We start from the raw sequence: 22,410 nt of genomic DNA, 5'->3' as shown, positions 1-22,410 counted from the left end.
AGAGCCGAGAAAGGTATTCCTGGTTCTTCCCTTCCCTACCAGGTAGGGTCTGAAGAGGGAAGCCCATTGCCCTGGGTGCCCATTGCCCATTAGGGAAACAACCCTAGAAGGAGGGTGAAAACATACCCTTCCTGAACACCACAACTCCAATTTAGACTCTGCAACTGCTTTGGGCAACTTAATTTCACATCCACATCATCACATTTATTTTGGCCCTTAGACAGGGTTGCCAACCTCCAGGTACTAGCTGGAGATCTCCTGCTATTATAACTGATCTCCAGCCGATAGAGATCAGTTCACCTGGAGAAAATGGCAGCTTTGGCAATTGGACTCTATGGCATTAGAGTCCCCCCGCCCCAAAACCCTCCCGCCGGTTTCGAAGAGGGACCTGGCAACCCTACCTTTAGAGCAGATTCAATAAGCTGCCATTTCCTCTCATCACCTGTAAAATGAACATACCTGAACTCTCCGTCTGTTTCGTTGCAGCTTATCTATCCCTTCTTCCTGCTGTATCCTCCTTATTAGTTTGTCAACCATTCAAGCAAGCAACAACCTGTATATTTTATTATTTGCATGGCTCTTCATATGATACGGCCCCCTCAGCCTAGATCAACTGAAAACTAGATTCCGTCACATGGCCAGATACATCCCGGTTCCTAAGAATTCTCAGATGACAACTACAGAATTCCAAAGGCATTTAAGTGTCCCAATTATAGCAATCTCTACACAATGGTGTTTCAAGAACCTCCTAACGTCGGGCTTTATTGTGCACATTGTGTACAAAGGTGAGGGATGATTCACACATTTGCTTCTGAGATGGTTACCTGCCTTATTTACAGATGGGGAAGTGTATACATAAAACCACTCCCCAGGGAAAAGATCACAGAATGTACCATGTCAGAGAGACAGCTTGACAAGTAACATCTGTTGCACCACGCCTACTATGTCACATTTATGAAAACCCACAAGGCAGTTAATAATCAATTAATCATCAATACCAGCAGCAGAAGAAGCCGAACTTGCAGCAGACGTTACAGCAAAAAGCCAAGGCCTCACACTGCAACTACACCGGAGTGGAGAGGATTCAACAGAAAATGGAGCACAAAACGGGCATTTCAGTCTGGGCGGAAACTGCCTCCCAACCCAATACTGCATATATGGATTCCCATTTCTGGAGCAAGTATTTCCAACACTACCACGTCCCCTCAATGTCACCCCCAAAGCAATATCTATTAAACTGTTTTCAAAGACAATTTGCTTAACAGTTAGCCAACACCGCTCAGCCCAAACACGTAGCCATCATAATACACCAACCTCCCAGTTCCAAAGCTCTGTGTAAGTACTAATTAAAGTTAATGACTTGTGTTGCCAAATAAGATCATGACAGACCCTGGAACTCTCCATGGTCGTTTTTTTGCCCTCTTTTCAAGTAATAAATTGAAAGCCATTTTTAAAAGGCCATTTCCCCAGCCTTTTACTACGTTACATTTCAAAGCAAGCTTGGTGTGTCACAGCATTTAAGGCAACCCTACGCATGGCAAATCGCTGTAGGAAATTTACTACTCCTGACCAGAAATAAAATAAAGTGAGCTATTTGGTAGAATCAGCTTCTGGCATAGGGCGAGAAAACATGCCAAGTATGTTTTAACACAACTTTGTATAGCATAGGGGACGGGGATTTTGTTACCTACCTGCTATAGGGAAACAGCAATAGCTTTCTTGGTTTTTCTCCTTCACTACTGCCAAGATAACCCTCAATGGATTAAATGTTATGAAATAAATCCTGTACATAGAATGTGGGCTGAGATCATTTAAACTCATTTCCCTTGTGACTCCTTAAAGTCCTGGAAGCTGTCAACTACTGGCAGTCTGTTCTTTTTGGAGTTAGTTTTCAGTCTCTCAAGATGCATAAAAGAGCTTGTTTTTCACATAGTTTCTACGTCAGTATGTGAAAAAGTTATATTTTTCTCCTCGATTCCATGCATTGCAATGAAGCGGATATATCCAACGATTGTAATGGGAGAACAAAATACTCCACATTTGTCTGGAACTTGGACAGGAATTCAAAAGAAAATATACTTAAACAAAAAAAAAACATTCAAAGGGAATAGATCCACAAACAGCTAAACAACAGTGACACAGAGAACAGAATTTCAAGCATTATGGAAGACAGTATCCAATAACAGTTGTTGAAAGGATTTTTCAAGGTAAAAAGGACGTTTATAAGAATCATGAGGATTTCTGCTTCTGTTTTAAACAATGTTTCTAGCTCTAGTTATATATAATGGTTATAAAGCCCAAAGCCTGGAGAAGAATGCCTTACCTAGTGGTATCTATACAACAAATCCAGTTTTAGTACCGCCCAAGAAAGGACTTACAACGGAAACCTGCTCACTAGAAAGGGGTTTTAAGCACTCTATTTTACAAATAGTCTTTTAAATTCTGGCTAAAAATCAGCTCTTGGATATAACAGAGAAGTACCTGTCTTCCACCTGTCCTTAAAACCACCGGTTCTTCCTAATGGCTGGGCTCCTCTTGGAAGGATTGCTAAAGAGACCATAATTTGGATGCAAGGTCTATTAATATTCAACCCATCACACATGATCCCCCCTCCTCTTTGGGCCAGTACCATTCCTGAAGTGTTTAGGCACATTTTTGAACTTGCAGAATTACATCAACCCTTTAACCAAAGCAGGTATTTTTATTGAAAAAATACACAGGTAAAAGAATTAACAAATGCAAGCAATCTTAGGAACAAAAATAAAGGACTGTAGTTTCTCTATTCGTTGATAATTTTCTGTTTGTTATCCCTAAAGTCTTTAGAAAGTTACTAGATTAAGAATCAGCATTCAGGTACTCATGACTGATCAGAGCCATTAAATGATGAATTTTTCCCAGGTGGGCAGTGACTGACAGCTGTTCATAGGAAACCCACTCTTTTCTGCTTATACTTGCCAACATGTGTATTCTGAAGCAGCTGAACCTTCCAGCAACCTCCAAAGGCGGCCCCATATACATAGGGTTGCCAATCTCCAGGTGGTGGCTGGAGATTTCTTGCTATTACAACTTATTTCCAGGAAACAGAAATCAGTTCACCTGGAAAAAATGGCCACTTTGGAAGGTGAACTCTATGGCATTATACCTCATTGTAGTTCCTCCCGTTCCCAAATCCCACTCTCCTGGGACTCCACCCTCAAAATCTCCAGGTATTTCCAAACCCAAGGCTGGCAACCCTACGTATACAGCATGTTACAGCAGTCCAACCTAGATATAAATTAGAACATGGATAGAAGTGTCCAAATCATGAAGGGTGAGGAAAGACTGCCATTGGCACACCTGACGAAGCTGGTAAAGATTAGATATTACATGGAAGATCCATGCCTCTATCCGAAAACCCAGATCTAATAACAAAATGAGAACATGCTCCTTCAAAGCAATCCCATCCAAGGTCAAGTTAACCATGCATCCCCCTGATAGTCTTTATGATAGACAAGCACCTAAGTCTTTAGCTTCAATTTACTGGCTCTCATCTTGCCTATCACTGATCCCAAAGCCTGGTTAGGAATCTGATGTGCCGCCTCTGAATTAGATGGAAATAAATGCCAAATCACTTTGTAAAGCTGTGTAACTTTACAAAGCAGTTTGCCACGGGGCATGAAATGCTTTTGTTCAAAGGCCTAATAAACTGTAAAATCCCCTGCACTGTGTACAAACCCTTGCATAAATCTGTGCAACTCTGAATGGGTACCCAGAATGCAGCTTGATGCGCTTATGCAGTATGAAAAAGCATTCTGTGACAGGCCTATCAGCTGAAGAGACCCACATAGCCGCCTATGATTTTTGTGGGGCTAGGTTTGTTTTAACCTTCCCCTCAGTTACTGGCTGTTCTTAAGGTAGCAAGTATATAGGCTTTGGGCTGGCTACTGTGAGGTAAGTTTTGTGTCGAGCAAGCAGAATACAGAGATCACCAAGGCAGGTTTTGTACATAAACATCACATAAGATTTATTTATTTACAGGTTGGTTTCAAAGACAGAGCAGCAGTACAGGTCTCCCAGTAGTCAAAGGAAAAACCTGGCTGGAACACATACTTTCAAGCTAGTTATGGCTTCAGAGTGTGATCTGAGGTTTGTTTTTTAAATGCTTTCAGGTACAAACAGGGTTTTTACTGACGAGCTACTAGGTTGGATCCTCTCTCACACACAGGATTCCACCCACACGAGCTTGCCCTTTCCCAAAAATCAGACTAAATTGTGCAAGGTCTGCTAATGGCCAGAGACAGACCTAACAATCGGGTATTATATTCTCTCCCAGAGATAGAGCTCAACCACTCCGCCAGGCTACCAGTCAGAGCTACCCTTCTGACTGTCTGCTCTTTTGCTGTGCCAGACCTGAGCTGTCAGTGCTCTCCCCCTGAGGCAGACCTGATCTCCTCCTCCCATGCATCCCTAAAATATTCTATCCCCCTCCTGAAAGGTGATTGGATGATGGAGCAGCACTCCCATAGGCTTAGCTGAGGGCTGTTTTTCCCTTCAGGACTGCCTCCTGTCCATTACACATACCTACAGCACTTGCTGTTAGGGGTGTGCCAGCTCATTGTTCCAACGAATGGAAAACTGTGGTAACAGGCAGGGGTGCCCCATGACACCTTGAAACGTCTTAAGAAGCTGTAGATGCTCAGCTAGAACTAGGGTTGCCAATCTCCATGTGCGGCCTGGAGGTCTTCTGGTTTGGAGTGATGGACTCTAATCTGGAGAACCGGGTTTGATTCCCCACTCCTCCACATGAGCGGCGGACACTAATCTGGTGAACCGGGTTGGTTTCCCCACTCCTACACATGAAACCACATGCTTGAGAAAATCTCAGGTTATTCTGAAAAACTTCAGGTTAGGAAGCTCCTCTCAGATGAAATTCCCTTACAAATTAGAGAGGTCGCCAAATTCTGCGCAGCAATCTACAAACTTCGTCAAAGTTTAGTAAAATAAAAGTCAAAGAAATAACAAAGTTAAAAATCTTCTTTTGAATTTGTGTCAAAATGTTTATTTCTTATCCAAATCGTGAAACATTTTAATTTATATATATTCTTTTAAATTAACATGACACAACTTTTAAACAATATCAATGTATCCGCTGTAATATTGCTGTTATGTTCTTAATTTTTATTGGCGCAATGCCGCAATAAATGTTTCTGATTTTGATTTCACATGAAACCAACTGGGTGACCTTGGGCTAGTCACAGCTCTCTCAGACGCACCTGCCTCACAGGGTGACTGTTGTGGGGAGGAGAAAGGAAGGTGATTGTAAGCCGGTTTGATTCTGCCTTAAGCGGTAGAGAAAGTCAGCATACAAAAACCAACTACTACTCTTCCTTTTGCAATTGATCTCCAGAAAACAGAGATCAGTTCCCCTGGAAAAATGGCTGCTTTTGGTGGGTGAACTCTATGCCATTGGACCCTGATGAGTGTCTCCCCTCCCCAAACCCTGCCTTCCCCAGGCTCTACCCCACAAATCTCCAGGTATTTCCCAACTAGGGTTGCCAGCTCTGGGTTGGGAAATACCTGAAGATTTTGGGGGTAGAGCCTGGAGTGAGTGAAGTTTGGAGAGTGGAGGGACCTCAGTGGGGTATAATGCCATAGAGTCCGCCCTCCAAGCAGCCATTTTCTCCAGAGGAATTGATCTTGATTGGCTGGAGGTCGATTGAAATAGCAGGAGATCTCCGGGTGCCACCTGGAGATTGGCAACCCTATTCCCAACCCAGAGCTGGTAACCCTAGCTGGAACTATGAGGCATATAGGAAGATACAAAGCATATAGGAATACAGGCTTAATTGCCATTCTCAGATAGTCATGTTAAAAACAAGCTTTCTGTATTTTCCTACATGAAAGAATTACTGAAACATTTAAAACAAAAAGCAGTAAAAGATCTCTTACCTATTGTCCTACGGAGATCTTCACACAGACTAATGTGAGGGAACTTCAGGATTTCTTTCCACTTTTTGCTTTTACCTTTACGCTTTCCTCCACCCCCTGAAAAAGGAAAACAATATTGGGATTAAATTCTTTGTTACATTCCCATCTCATATTCCTCCCACAAAGCTAGCATGAATTTACCTCACATACCTCAGCTTAATAAGTGAGATAACCTGAACCTACAGAGATTAATCAAAGCTGCACCATTTGAATACAACATTACTACCCTGATTGCAACTATTACACACATGCGGCTCCCCACATATATTAACGTATTAACCATAGAAAACATACACAAATTCTGCACCTCCTCAGCCTCCTTCCCTGCCCCATTCCAACTTTTTTTTGTGAAGGAGGATCATTTAGCAGAGTTTTCCAAGTGGCAGGTCCAATATTGAATCCAAAATTAAGTGAGGGAAAGCCAAAAGTATATTAAAGCAAACAAATGTACAAATGGATCGTAATATTATCATAGCAATTTTTGGTACTCTACAGCAACTAAAATGTTTGAAACCCTTGAAAAGCAGAGAAAACTCAGGTCAGAAGGAACGACATCAATGTCCAGCAGCAGCAGGAGCTTCACTTCACGTAATATGAACACCACTATGAAAGCATGATCTAAATGGGTGCATTAGAACTAAAAAGAGGCAGAAGTCTTCCAGCCGGTCCACCCTCATCAGTGATTCCTCCAGATGTGATAGGGGTAGCCATGTTATCCTGTCACAACAAACCCAAATAGGAATTCTGTGGCAACTTAAGGACTAAAAAAATTTCATTCCAACATAAGCTTTTGTAGTATAGAGCCTACTACTTCTTCAGATGCTCTGAGAGGATCCTCACAACACAAAACATTTCATGTAGGAGAAACTGAACTGAAAAGAAACTGAACCGGATCAAGGGGTCATGAAGTGCAGGCAGTACAGACTGAAACGTTAATTATGTAAAATTCAAATTTAATCATGAAAAATACAGAGCTCGATCACTGACGTTGAGCTAGTTAACACCTGTAATGGATGGGAAACCCCAAACTAAGATTTTTATCTTGCTATAACTGTGATCACCTTATCTCTTGGTTCAACCTGCGAGGAAGGTTAATCGGGCATCCTCATGGCTTCCCCCAAGTATGATGATGCCATTCTAAAGTCATTTAAAAATGTCGCAGCACAGCACGGCAGGCTGAGGGGCTCTCGCTCCATCCACACCTCATTAAGTCCCCCCCCCAAGAACTGTCTCCCCCTATCCCCTAGCAGTTGGGGCACTTGAAAAGGTGTGTGGGAGGAAAACAAGAGCGTGTCAATGCGAGCTTGATCAAGATCGGACCTTTGCAGCATTTCTACATGACTTTAAAATGGTGGCAGCATCCTCACGGCAGCCACCAGAATGCCATCAAATCTAGTTTGGCAATTAACAAACCCCTATTCCAGCTGCTTCACAGTAGGATTTCTTTTGCTGAAAGCTGGTGACCTCAGAGTATCGATATCTCTGGGTTTACTTACGACCCCATCTCCCGTTAGATTCTGTCATACACATCTCCAAATCTCCACATTTCCTGTCTAACATAAGCCTATGTTTCCCTAATCAATATTTTTTCTGCCCTCTCAAGTCTTATCTAGCTGCACTGTGTCGTTTTCTGAATGAACCCTGCCCCCTCTTGTTGTAAAAAAAAAACCTTAGAGAATTTGCAGAACTATAAACACATTAGTAGCTAAACAACGTGCAAAATCATTGGCTAAAGCATCCTTATAAAACATGGCACTCCCTTCCTTTGCAGCAGCAATGAGTGTATGGAATAGTTGTTAGGAGCACGAATCCAGCGCAAAGTTGTTACCATGGGAGTAAAATCTGATGTAATTCTGTGGACGAGGGAAGAAAGGATATGTACAAACATACCAAAATTGTGTATTTTTTCACAAGCCTTTCTGCCAGGACCTGGAAAAAAGAGTTCCCTAGTTACAAGCATGATTGGTGCATTATATAGCCAATGGCTTCACCCTTCTCTTATTCCTTGTCTACCAAAAAAAAAAAGGGAAAAAAACCCCACACAGCCCAGCCTGATGACTCATTTGCTTGTATCCAAGCACAATACAGCAGCCCTCTTTTCGCCTGTGACGTTTCTACGTTCAAGATTCCAATCAACTGCTTTAATCTGCCTGACCTTTCCGGCTCACACAGCCTGCATCTTGGAGCTCTCCTCACCCGCTCACTCCAAATACGACTTGGCAAGGCCACAGGCGTACGTGTGCACGCGGGGTGGACGCGTGTTCCTGTGGGAGTGAGGACCCGAAGGACATAATGCTCTGAGACAGCTCGGCGAGGCAAAAGGTCCGGGCGGCGAAAAAGGGGGCGATCTCACCGAACGAGACAGTAATTTCAGAGGTTGTGAAAATGAAGGCGAATTGGCCGCTGCCCTGGCTCCTGCTTTCGTGCTGTCTTTTTGAATGGGGAGGCTCTTTAGAGCTCTGCTGCGGCTTTAAAAAAACCCAGATCTGACAGGTGCCATATGCTGTATGCCCTAGTTTCGCCATTTGGAGTGTCGGAAAGACTTTGACGTCTCGTTTTGTGGGCTGCACTCGGCAGTGATTACATTGTCACAGTGTGGTCGCTCTGTGCTCCCTCTTAAAGGCTCAGCATTTGGACAGAGGTCCTTTTAATGAATTAAGGATCTTTGATATGCCTACTGTGCTGCGCTAGTAACAGGGCTAACAATCAAGCATTCACTGCTCAACAAGTAAGACTGATACTGGTGGGCATGTGGGGGGAGTAGCTGGATGGACTAAGAGTCTGGATGGTCTGACTATTTTATGCTTCATTGTGACAACCCATCTGTGGGGGGGTTGTCATAGTTAGTGCTGAATTGTACGGCAAAGCCAAGAGGATGAAATCCCACGCTGATACATGCACAAAGGAAAAAGCCACCAAACATCCTGTGCCTGGATTAAGGAATAGAAAATTACTAATAATTCTATATACCTTGCATTGGAAATAATTTGGAAGCCTGCCCGTATCTTCAAGTTTAGAATCATAGAGTTGGAAGGGGCCATACAGGCCATCTAGTCCAACCCCCTGCTCAATGCAGGATCAGCCTAGAGCATCCCTGACAAGCGTTTGTCCAGCCTCTGCTTAAAGACTGCCAGTGAGGGGGAGCTCACCACTTCCCTAGGTAACTGATTCTCTTACTGTAAAAAATTTCCCCCTAATATCCAGCCAGTACCTTTCCGCCCACCATTTAAACCCATTATTGTTTGTCCTATCCTCTGCTGCCAACAGGAACAGCTCCCTGCCCTCCTCTAAGTGACAGCCCTTCAAATACTTAAAGAGAGCAATCATGCCCCCCCATCAACCTCCTCTTCTCCAGACTGAACATTCACAGCTCCCTCAGCCTTTCCTCATAGGGCTGGGTCTCCAGGCCCCTGATCATCCTCGTCGCTCTCTTCTGCACCCGCATGAGCGGAAGAACTGAAGCAACTTCTGAGAAACTTCTGAGCAACTGGAAGAACTGGAGCAACTTCTAACATGAGCAACGGGAAGAACTGAAGGAGGGACCCAGAAGTTTCCCTGTTTTATGGAAGGGCTAGATAGTCCCTCGGATGGATGGAAGCAGTCAGACAACACTCTCAAGGATCCATCAACATTGCATACTAATTGCTGCAGATACCAGTGCCTGAACTGGTCCTTCCTATCATCCCTGTCTGCATTAAAGAAGTGGAGAATCAACATGGTCTTAGCAAACTGACATTACAAGGGATCCCTGTGTACTTATTCATTATGGATTAATAACCTTTCAATTACCTTGGTTTTGAGGGTATGACAGTAACAGATTTCAGGTTAATTAAAAGAGACCGATGACTGTATGATTGCAAACACACTCCTATAACATTCTCTTAATGCAGCATAGGAACAAAAAGACTTGCCGTTAATAGATTCTCAGAACCCCTCTGAAATTCTAATCTGCATTAACAAACGTAAAAGGAGAGAAAGAGGCACTCTTTGCTTCTTCTCAATTTAACCCATAAATATCCTTAAACACTATGCAATAAAATGATGAAAACTGGATCATCACAATCATGCATGGGAAAGCATGTGTTGTGGATGAGGGGCAGATGGGCAGATAGTCCTTGACAGGTATGAAGATGGACTAGTGAGGTGGCACCCCCAAATACCGGCAAAGCCTGGGAAAAGGTCCATCTCACCAGACAGAAGCATTTTATAACCCAGAGAGAAAACATGTCATGTCTTTGATGTGTAAATGCTTCTCAGTTGGCTGCCCTGGTTCTGGCAGGCTCTGGGTTCCAGAACCTGGCATCCAGCTTGGTTGATGCCTTCTGTGCCCAAGGTGGCTTTGTGGGCAGGGAGAGGTTGGAAAGTCTGAGAGGGGTGCAGAGTTTGTGAGTGGCGCTTCCTGAGCATGGGGTGGAATGTTGCTTATTGCTGCTTGGTGCCTGTGCACCATGCACCCAGCGCCCCACTGAGGCTAGGGCTGATGTTCAAGCACTGCAGGTTCACCTAGCTAGCAAACCTTTCCATGTTCTTCTATGTGCTTACCTGTATCTTAGAACTGTCCTGTATGTACTCTTACAGCTGTCCCTCGTAGCAATAAAGCTGTTTAGTTAAGAAGCGTTCCATGGATTCCTCACCCATGGCCAAAACTGCTCAACAGACACTACGATAAGCCCCAGGAGCTGAACCTCTGGGCAATATTGGCAAGTAACAGGGTGAAGCCAGGGTGGTGGCAGGCTACTGAAAGAGAATCCCAACATCTCGCCTAACAGGAGTTGGAGGCAGCAAAAAGGCACCTTTCTGCCCCAACCTTCTAATCAGGCTGCATGCCAGTGACTGGGGAGAAAGCATATGAGCTTCTCCAGCATGTTCCTGAAGGATGATTCAGAAACACAGTAGTAGCATTATGCATAATCTACATCTGTACCTATATACATTAGGAACAGTATCTTTTGTTCTCTGGCATTGCATGGGTTGGTAATTTATACTGCATCTGTATCTTCAAATAATCTACTTATCTATTTTGCTGGCACAAGGCTATCCATCATGGCAACTTGATTTCGCAGTTATGCTGTGGTATCAGTCCCTGCCCCATTCAGGTACTTCTTCTACTGGAAGTGCTTCTTTGTGAAACAAGCTACAGGTAGAGAAATGGCCACCTGGGGAAATCTTTCAAAAACGTTACGATATAAAAAGGAATAGAAGGCATAGATGTGAAATGAGCAACATGTTGAGGAGAAGTTCACTTGTGGGAAGGGGGGGTTATGATTTACTTTGTAAGTGACTTTGTAGTGACAGAACAACCAAGTACTTATAATCTGAGGCAGAACCACTTTCAAAACCAGCCTATTTGTTATATCACTTACAGAAAATCAAAAAGAATGACAGTTCAAACCAAATGCATGTTCTTTCATTTGATTTGCAAATGGAGCAAATTCAAAAAATGTTCTTTGCATCCATTGTGGAAATGCTTTTTGACCTGCCAATGGCTTTGGATGTTAGTTTGACTCACAAAAACAGGCAACTCAAGTTCAACAAATGCTTCCTGTCTTCCACAGCCTAAACCAAAATGAAGGATCTGCAGCTGTGGAGTATTTCCAGAGGAGAAGCAGTTGCACAGTTAGGTGCAACGTTATGCCAACAATCATGTGGCCTCAGCAGATGAAGCTGTGGGCACTTGCATTTGCCAAGGCAATACTACCCTTAGTGCAACAGAACACACAAAGCTTGGCAAGAAGTTTTAGAAGAAGAGTTGGGTTTTATACCCGATGTTCTCTACCTTTGAGGAGTCTCAAACCGGCTTACAATCACCTTCCCTTCCTCTCCCCACAACAGACACCACGTGAGAGGGTTTGGATAGAGCTATGACTGGCCCAAGGTCACCCAGCAGGCTTCATGTGTAGGAGTGGGGAAATCAACCTGGTTCACCAGATTAGAATCCGCCACTCAATTGAACCCGGTTCTCCAGATTAGAGTCCACTGCTCTTAATCACTACACCACACTGGCTCATCTTTAGATGGTTCTATTGTTACTATGTCAGAAACACCAAAAAAAGGCCTGATTTAAATGTAACACCAGCAAGGCAGAAGGACTGAAGAGCATCTTATACCACAGGATTACTCTATTATTTCACTTGCCTCTTGGTTTTCTCTCACTGTCTTTGCCTTCCTTCATCTTGGGCATAATTTAGGCTGCTGGTTTAAATCAGAGCTTCCTTCTGTAACACTGTACTCGGACAATGTCTTCTTTAAACTGGACTGCTACCCATGCAAAGCAGTGACACGTGCTTAATTAGCACATCACGGATCCATTTACCCATGAAGACCCTTGCATATTCATGGGTGATGGCATCTTACAGTGAGTTCTTCTTTTCTGGTTGCTGCTGATACTGCCATGACTTGCCCATCCGCTTGCTTGACCAAAAAGGAGACAATCTCATGCTCCTCCAGGAATTAGGCCTATCAGCATTCTCTCTTGGACCCAGAGCCCCAAGTTTATTTTGAGGTGCATGTGTACTTACATCAGAACCAATAGCACCACTAATCTAGAAATCATGTCAATGACTCTGAGTGCTCCATGTGATTGATTGATTGATTCATTGATTGTTCTTTACTACGGTTAATGACCAGCACAGGTCAACGTGCTCCATGTGGAAATTCCTAAACTTAACCAAACTGGAGTTTCTTCTCTGTCATCCCTTCACAACACAGAGATGGCTCTTTGTTTGTTCTTGCCCCGGTCCTCAGGTTAAGACAGCACTAGCTCAGAAAGCTTATTAACTGGTCTTATTATAGAGTGTGTGTGTTTCACAGTGAATAAAGGCTAAGTCTCTTTGTAAATAAAGGATGCCTGGGAGATTGACAGTGAACAGATGTTCTTGTGGAATCCTCCCCTGCACACACCAGTTAATGATGGGAGGTGAGAGGTCATGGACTTAATTACCCAATGAATTAATGTTGAAGAATGGCTGTTTCCTCTTGTAACGTTGCTCACATCTGCCATAATGCAGTGTGCTTAGAAAAGGATGCTTTCCTAGTGGAAAATAAACTCACTAAAGAAGGCTTGAGGGAAATGAGGAATACCATATCTTGATTCTTCCAAGTCAAGGGATACTCTGTTATTCTTAATGGAAACAGGAAACTGTGTTGGTTAATCTGCTTCCCAGTGGTCTCTCGGTAAATTCCTGGCAGACATGTTTCTAAAATCAATATATCATTAATCCCCACTTTCTGACTTCATTCAAATGGACTTACACAGCTAATCAAACTCAAAAGTGGTGTGGCTGTCATCTTAGCCGGAGGGGAAATGCTGGGGTGGAAGGATGATTATATCTCTAGCCCATGTGACTGAGAATACTTTTGATGTGTACATGATGGGTAAGGGGGGGAGGACAAGGTGCATGGTAGAGCAGTTTATTTGACCTTTTGCATCCCAACATGTTTCACTGTAAACTTCATCAGGGGTTGAAATAAATACAATTATATTAATATTACACCAATCCAAATGAACATACAGAATAGTTGAAAACATATTTTTTAAAATTAAAATTACTTTTAAAATCATGTTTAAAAATAATTTAAGACACACTCTGAGCATGCTATGGGAAACCTAACAGTCTCTAGACTGATAAAATAAATTGGTCAGTTTATAGCCCACAACCTTTTAATATAAACTTTAAAGATTAAAAAAACACAAACAATACATTAATACAGGGTCCACGTCAGAAAAGTGGACAGTACAGCATATTGTACACAGAACCTTCTTTGGCTCCCACTTTGGACAAATGGAAAGAAGGAGAAGAAGGAGAAGGGTTGGTTTTTATATGCTGATTTTCTCTACTTTTTAAGGAGACCCAAATTGGCTTACTATGTCCTTCCCTTCCTGTCCCCACAACAGACACCTTGAGGTAGGTGAGGCTGAGAGAGCTCGAAAAGAACTGTGACTAGCCCAAGGTCACCCAGCTGGCTTCATGTGTAGGACTGGGGAAACCAACCCGGTTCACCAGATGAGGGTCCACTGCTCATGTGCAGGAGTGGGGAATCAAACCCGGTTCTCGATTAGTGCCCACCGCTCTTAACCACTATACCACACTGGATGGGTGGCGCTCAGTATATGTTATAACCCCGTATGATGCAAGAAATCCAGATACCCTTTTAACCCTTAAAGGACTGACAGTCTCAAAGATAGTCACCATGACCAGGCAAATATAGAAGGTCATACTCCACCTTGCTCCTTGTTCGTTTCTCTCTCTCTCTCTTTTTTTGCCTACCTACCGGTGCAGCCTCTTTTTCTTCCTACGTGATCGGTAAACCACATGAACTCCTTCGGGAACTTTTCTAACCTTTCATAACTTGTTCCCGACAGAGAAGACAGAAGAGAACTTGATTTTCTGTATTTCTTTTCCTCACCCTTTCCCTTTACCCCTTTCATTTTCCGAGCATCCCGGGACTTATTACCAGTGTCCACCTACTGATAAATTAACAAACACAAAAAAGGAAAGCAACTTGCAGCCATTTACAGTCCTTTCGCATTTCCCACCCAGTAAATCATACCAGCATCAGTTCCAGGGCAGTAGTCCAGCATACCATTGCCATGTAATGGGGAAAACATCGTTTTGCTTCAAGGAGACAACCACATTCCTGCTTGCAAGACTGAAGGAAAACTTTAAAACTGAACTTCCAAATACCTTCTAAGCACACATTTTCTAAGCTGCCCCAAGTTCTGATACAGTTCCATTCTGTCATGTTACCACTTCAGTATTTAGAATCACAGGGCAAAAACGCATCGTCGCTTTAGCCTCCTTTATTCCCTGTTTTAGCCAGGATTTAGCCAGGATGGAACGCATGTTCGGTGAAACGCATGTGTTCGATCCTGGCTGAATCCTGGCTGAAACAGGGAATAAAGGAGGCTAAAGCGACCATGCGTTTTCGCCCATAGAATCATTTGACATGTCTGCCTTCATTTTATTCTTACATTGACAGCAGTTGTTATGGGTATGTTCTCTGAGAATTCAAGGCTGCTTGTGAGAAAATATAAGCATGCCATGCTGTAGAATCCCCAGCTATAGTTCCCTGATCTGACAAGATGCTATACATTCAATACATTTCTTTAATGTACTCTCCACAGGCAATTTTGACCCAGGAGCAAAAACCACCACAACAACATATTCTAGAAATCAACAAACCAGTAAAAACAGGACAGCCTAGGATGAGATTTCTTAAATCACAACACCATAAAAACACGAGCCCCGTAAAACACCAGTACAAAATGAAAGATCAAAACACATCCATGGGAGGAGTGAGAAGCTTCAGTTCAAAATGTTCAAGAAAAATAAAAGTTTTAGCCTGGCGCTGAAACATTAAACGGCTCAGTGCCATTATGGAGTCAGAGAGCTTTGCAAAGGTGAGGTGCAGCAAACAGAAAAGGTCCTGTCCTCTCAGATCAGCCACCTCACCTCCAAATGCAAGGCATGCTAGAAGGATTTTAATGCTTGGTCAGGCTTACGTCAAAGCAAGAAGCCATTAAAAGCCTTAGAATATTGCTGTGACGCCTGGCTGAGATATACGGCTGTGAAGTCAGGCACACGTTGAAAAACAGAAATACCACACTCATCCATTGTCAAAATCAAATACATAGGATGTTAGGATTCTGTTCTGCTCCTTGTTCCTCTTTATCTATAGCAAATTTTGCTCAAAGAACGTGAAATGCCACAGGAAGGACCAACCATGTACAAAGGGGCATTTATGGGTAAAAAGGCTGTCAATTGACATAAATTAAATTAGCCAGGATGTAACCCATGATGCTGCTTGAGATGCCCAGTAATGACTTGAATACTCACCCTTGCTATTCAAAGCCACTGCATAAACTCCCTTTTCAACATCTGCTCTCCTGGGGTACTAGTGATGGTACTGTACAATGGGCGATCCAATAAGGCATTCCAAATTCCAAGGTCCTGGTAGAAAAGGAACCTCGCTTTCTCACAAGACATACAAAACTACTGCTCTTAAATGAAATTGCCCAGTATCATAGAGGCCCGGAACAGCTGAAACATTGGCTGATCACCAAGCCATGTTTTGTTGAGCAGGATCACCATAAATGTGTTTCGCTGCATCCATTTAACTTTTGAATATAACTAGGGTTAGTGTTAGGTCTGCATCAAGATCCTGGTTAGGAGCCTCTAGCATTAAATCACAGTTAAAAACTATGGCATTTGCAAACTGTGGTTTGTGCTAACCGTGGTTAGCAAGTACAATAAAGCAGACATAACCCTAACCGTAGTTATGCTCAAAACCCACAAGGGAATGGAAAGATTGTACACAGTGGTGTGATATGAGCAGAACACAGATACAACAATACCAGCAATAGGGCTGCCACTTAGCAGGCTTTCCCAGGTAGTTTTTTTTTTTTTTAAATTGGTGACTGAATCACTGAATGTCATTATATTGATATACTGTCATGCTACCATAACAGTATCAGGGTCTGTGAATCCACAGCTTTCATTAAAAAATAGGTATCTAGCTCATTTCCTTGAGGAGATATATGAGGAAGAAGGGGGTACCCTGTATCATGCAATATAATATCTACTTTTGTACATTATAAACTTTTCCTGCCAGCTCTAGGTATCCTCCAGCTTAAAGAAATATTCAGGAGAAGTTCTGGACAACTGTGTCCTTTGTAAGTAGGAACTGAGAGGAAAAAAATAAATCAAGGACCAATTAAACTTGGCCATTATGCTTTGAGGATAAGGAAAATGACTACAGACCGAGGTTGCTTCCTGAGGTACAGCATTGTGGGAAAACAAGGAAGGAAATAAAATTCAAGTGGCTGGAGGTCATATAATGCTGCAGACCAAGAGGCAATAAATTAAAAAACAACACCAACAAGACCTCTTCACTTTCCTTAAAAGCTGCTTGAAGCAGTGCCACTTGACAACACAGCATCTGGCCTTCTGAACTACTGACTATCATTGCTTCAGCCAAATCAGATCTTATTTGGAGACTCTGCTCTGTATTCCTCCACCTTTTAAGGTGAAGTGGATACACATCCAGAGTCAGGGCCTCCTCTGTTGTTGCCCCCCAATCTCAGAAACTCCCTCTACACAGCTTGTCTGCTCAAAGCAAAGCATCTTCACATTTAGGATACCTGCTGAAAATGTTTCAATTTTTCCATGTATTCATAGAATACTGATTTTCTTTTTCCTGCCATGTATTTATTTTGCTGCTAGATAAACAATGGGGATTTTATTAACATCTGGTAAAATGCTGTTTTCTTCCAGCATATTATGCTTCTACTTAACTGGTGATGGCTGAGTGCTGTAACTTTTGAGAATGTTTTTACTTTCATACAAAGATTTCTTCTGCTGCTAACGGTTTTAGTCTGTATTTTATCATTTGCGTTTTAGGCTGCCCCAGGAGTTTGCAAGAGAGAGGACAGGAGAAGGTACGTGCCCAAGCGCATGAGAAAAACATTTTAAATAAAATACGGTGAGATAGAAAGTGGTCTGGCAACGTTACTATACTGACAGACCCTTAATGAAGCTAATGCTCAGCCTGGCAATCTTATCATTGTGAGTGAATTACTGAACTATTGGTCATTCTGCTACTGGGGTCAAGAGCTTGACATGAAAGGAGGGGATGTCGAGAACAAGGAGAGTCTGGAAATTTATTACAGCTACTGGAGAGAGTGAGAAAAATTGTGGATTATTTTGGAGTATCAACTGGCTTACTACCAGGAAGAGCCAAACTGTTCCAATGCCAAAAACAAACAGCCCCTTCAGGGTTGCCAGGTCCCTCTTTGCCACCAGTGGGAGATTTTTGGGGCAGAGCCTGAGGGCAGGGTTTGGGGAGGGGAGGGGCTTTAATGCCATAGAGTCCAATTGACAAAGCATTTTCTCCAGGTGAAACGATCTCTATTGGCTGGACATCAGTTGTAATAGCAGGAGATCTCCAGCTAGTACCTGGAGGTTGGCAACCCTAAGCCCCTTCAATAGTAGAATCTCCTGGGATATTAACAGCTAAGGAAGGAAACTGCCCATCCTCCTAAAGATCCAAGGTAGTAAAAAGGCCCAGGAACTGAAGCATTAGATTTGATGTTTTAACTGGTCCTTAAACTATCATTGGAAGAATGATATACATTTCTCATTATTTCTTTCAGGTTAACCTTATTCCAATATTGTACAAATAAATAACAACATTACCTAAATAACATCCAGTTTTCTGTTTCCTTAGCTTGTTAAGTATCAAAGCATTCTAACTTTTGTATTCCCTCACAGCTACTGATGGTAAATCCTTCATTTTCTAAGTACATATGGTCAAAGTTTTTCCTGCTGATAACATATACTTCACATTGTCAAATGTCCATGCACAGCTTTTAATCTGCCTTTCATATGACCAAATAGAATCAAGATAGGGTCCAAATCTTCTTATTTCACTGACCTGCTTCCATTATTTCTGTATCGTGTATGATACGTTCCAATCTCCTTCCCACAGTGGTGATACTCACATTTTTAAACATCTTTTTCAATTGCTTTGGTGCATAATACCACCAATATAAGTCTTTAATATGATTTACCTCAGAAGCCACATCCGTTACGTCTTTGGGAAATTTAATATAGATTTCCAGTCAGAATCAGTAATCTGAGCCCGTACGTCTCATTCCCATTTACGTTTATAATTCATATCTGTATTCTAGTTACGTATTTAGCTCTTTTGTAATTTTTTTGTTTTTTAACTCTGATGTTAGATCTGTGCGTTTTGTATCTGTATGTATACATGGGGAAAATCTAAAACTTTAAAAAGATTGTTTTTAATATCATGTTTACCTAGGGTTTCACTTTTTTAAAAAAATCCCTGGCCAATGACTACATTAGGTAAAAGTGCAAGCACCAGGTCATTACTGACCCATGGAGTGATGTCACATCACAGACTATGTTTGCCATTGCCTTCTCCAGTCGTCTACACTTTACCCCCAGCAAGCTGGGTACTCATTTTACTGACCTTAGAAGGATGGAAGGCTGAGTCAACCTTGAGCCGGCTACCTGAAACCGACTTCCGTTGGGATCGAACTCAGGTTGTGACTGCTCTACTAGGTAGATACCTGCACACATAGTATATGAGAGACATAAACTAACCAGAACCAATCTGACCAGATGTTCGAGTAATTGGCAATAGATTTTACAACCTATACACATGCCTAATTGGGGTTGAACTGTTTGTATATGTATTTGTTTATTTATTTCTGTAAATGTGTGCAGACTTAACATTTGTTTTAATTAACCACTGATGAAGGCCCAATAGGCCAAAACGCGTTTGGTATGTGGTTACAGTTATCAACCCTAGGAAATGCCATTGTGCTATCTTACTGTTTTTAAATAACACACACACACACCTCGGAAGGATGGAAGGCTGAGTCAACCTTGAGCCGGCTACCTGAAACCGACTTCCGTTGGGATCGAACTCAGGTCGTGAGCAGAGCTTGGACTGCAGTACTGCAGCTTACCACTCTGCGCCATGAGGCTCTGTCATGACTACGTTAGCCTATTTGAAACCATGGCTTAAATTTAGACTAGCATTTCCTCAGGTGCAAAGATTTACTCCCACAGACTTTCTTGCCTCCCTCAGCAGCCTGAAATGCCCCCTGTGATCCTGTTCCTGGGGCACAGGGACCCATGCTATGTGATTGTAAACCTTGGAACCTGGGAAACACTTGTCTGGATCCAAGCCGGTGTACAGACAGTAGAATAAACAGCTATGCTGAGGTTTAAAATTTTGTGCTGTGGTAAAGGGAGGAGAGGATCCTTATTTTTAGACACCATAAGAATGGAAAGAACATAGCAGTGCAGATCCAAGCAGCCATTTTCAATCTGTTTATCCATTCAGCATCTGCCTTAATAGGGCTTCCCAGTTACCAAGCACTTCACATTTTTATTGCATGCAATAAACATTCATTAATTCTCACAGCACCCTGTGCAACAACCAATTACTATCTCAGCTTTATAGTCAAAGATCGCTGTAATGATCTTAGATACACTATTTGTAAATTTTCTTTGACTTACCATATGAGCAAGACCATATTTACTCAGCAGTAAATCCAACAAGAGATGGATTGACTCAATAAAGGAAGCCACGGCCCTCCGCTTGCAAGAAATGAGCAAGGCTGTTAGCGACAGGACATTTTGGAGGACTTTGATTCATAGGGTCGCCATGAGTCGGAAGTGACTTGACGCCACTTAACACACACAAATCTCATTTTGTTTCAGAAAGATTTGTGTACAGCACAGAATGCTTAGAAGTGCAATGTTGGGTAACGCAGGAAAAAGATAAAATGAGGGTTCCCTTATACAAAAACAGTTCAGTCCCTCACAACTAATACCATTTCAGCAATATTTTAGGGGGTCATCAGAGGCAAATTATTTATCGAACCTGCAACATGATACAGAAGTTGATTGCCCAACTCTCTTGTCAAGAAACAGGGAAGATTAAGATCTGTACAAGCAAGTTTTCCCCAAAGGCCAAATAGCTCTCACCCCAGGCTGTTTAACAGTGGGAGAATGGAATGGGGGGGGGGAGGCTTAAAATCCCTTCTCCTTGCACATGAGTGATGGCCTTGTGGGAAGAGATTTTAGAAAAACACTGGCGAGCCTAACTTGGAACTCCCAACATATTGTCAAAGGTCATTTATGCATGGGAGTTTTACCTGAGGCTCATTGCTGGCTGGACCCACACTTTCCAGTTGGGAATCTATGCACCAGCAGTCTCCAAGCTCAAATCAAGTCCTGCCCCTTTAAATGCTGCTTTGTAATTGGCTTACTTTGCAGTGCTCACTGTGAGAGAAGATTCCCCCCCAAAAACCCAATTGCTACATAAAAAAATAATGTTAAGAACAAAAAACAAAAAACGGAGCAATCTGAAAGGAAGGCGGGGGGGGGATCCAACCTTCAGTTTTAAAAAGCCTTTGTTTACATGCTGCTTTGTGATTGGTTGTGAGAGAAAGCAATTTATGGGCTTAGAGAAAGAATTTATGGGCTTAGAGCTTTTGGCTTGCCAAGTTTATACCATGTCTGTGGAGTGCTACAGAATCAGACTTCTGTGACAATCGGCAAATACTACATGCCAAAATAAATCTTTAAAATATGACCATATTCCCCTTTGTGACATGTGAAAAAATCATGTCAAACATCTCTAGGCCTCAAAATTAATATAATTATGCTGCTATCTTTCAGATGTGTTCTTAGTAGATCTGTCTTTGTGCACCTAGTATTCAAATTGTATCCCTTTACTAACCTTGGGTAGCCCACCAGTTTTTATAGTATCATAAAATTACTAACACAGTCAAACATTCATGAAATTAAATGTTTAACCATCTATTAGAAAGCATTAAAGAACTTTGATATTATCAAATGTCTCAGTCCTAAACATAGTCACATAAAAAATTTAGGCACAATGATTTCAGTGGAACTGAGCATGTTTAAGATCGTAACCAAGAATTACACTATAGGACAGTGGTTCTCAACCTTTTTTGCTCCATTCTCCCCTTTCACCATTGTTCAGAATATAATTCCCCCCTTCCCACTCTAACTAAAAACTAAAAACAAACTACTATTTCACAGATTGCACATAATCTACAGGACATCACACTTTGCTGAATAGCGTTCGCAGATCCCCCCCTGGAACCCTAAAATTCCCTCCCGGGGTGGGGGATTCCCCGCTTGTTGAGAACCCCTGCATACCAGGTTGAGAATCCTGCATACCACATTCAACACATCACACTTAGAAATCCACCGAATGTGACATCCAAGCTTTCCAGTTATTACAGTTCAACGTATCTTACAACAGAAGAGAATTGTGTTAACTCTCGCTTTCCGTATTGGTTCTGTGGATAGTTTACAACCGTCTGCCTCTGTGTGTTACTGAATGGCATGCACATTCTTTGTCTTGTCTATGTTGCTTGCACTCTCAAAAAGACAAGCAGCATCATGTCTGCCTCTATGCTCTCCTATCATGCTGTGTGTCTTCCCAGGGTATAAAGCAAGACGTGTGACTGTACCCCCACCCCCTGGTAATTCTGATTGGGGATGTCAAATGCAATCCACTTTCCCCTGCCTAATGTCAAATCCCTCAATCTGCTCTGCTATGTAAAAAATCCCACTGCATACCAGTGAATATCATTCAACTTGTTTTATATCTAAAGACATTACAGACAGAAATGGAAGCAAAAATACAAACACAAAACCCCATAGGTAATAGCGAATATAAAAACGCACAAAGATTTTGACATTTTAAAAATGTACCTCCTTTGTGGTGTTCTGTGATATTTCACTTTATATTGATTTGGACTACCTACATTTCTAAAGGCTTATGTTAGATGAAGATAGGGTGTACCATTGTTTGGCACGGACATCTTAAACAGAAAATTTGAAATGCAACTCAGTTCTTCTGAAATCCCCA

General features: G+C 42.3%; 1 protein-coding gene across 1 annotated transcript in view; it reads right to left on the bottom strand.

Moving 5' to 3' along the window:
* GRK5 (G protein-coupled receptor kinase 5) overlaps nt 1–22,410 on the bottom strand; it is a 206,610-nt gene that overhangs the window by 129,573 nt on the left and 54,627 nt on the right. Inside the window, exon 2 of the mRNA XM_056849935.1 lies at nt 5,929–6,024. Coding sequence (XP_056705913.1) covers nt 5,929–6,024 — 96 coding nt within the window. The remainder of the gene's footprint in view (nt 1–5,928; nt 6,025–22,410) is intronic.

The sequence above is a fragment of the Euleptes europaea genome, chromosome 5 (genome assembly GCF_029931775.1).
Source record: "Euleptes europaea isolate rEulEur1 chromosome 5, rEulEur1.hap1, whole genome shotgun sequence".
Taxonomy (NCBI): Eukaryota; Metazoa; Chordata; class Lepidosauria; order Squamata; family Sphaerodactylidae; genus Euleptes; species Euleptes europaea.
This window is presented reverse-complemented; position numbering and strand designations above follow the sequence as displayed.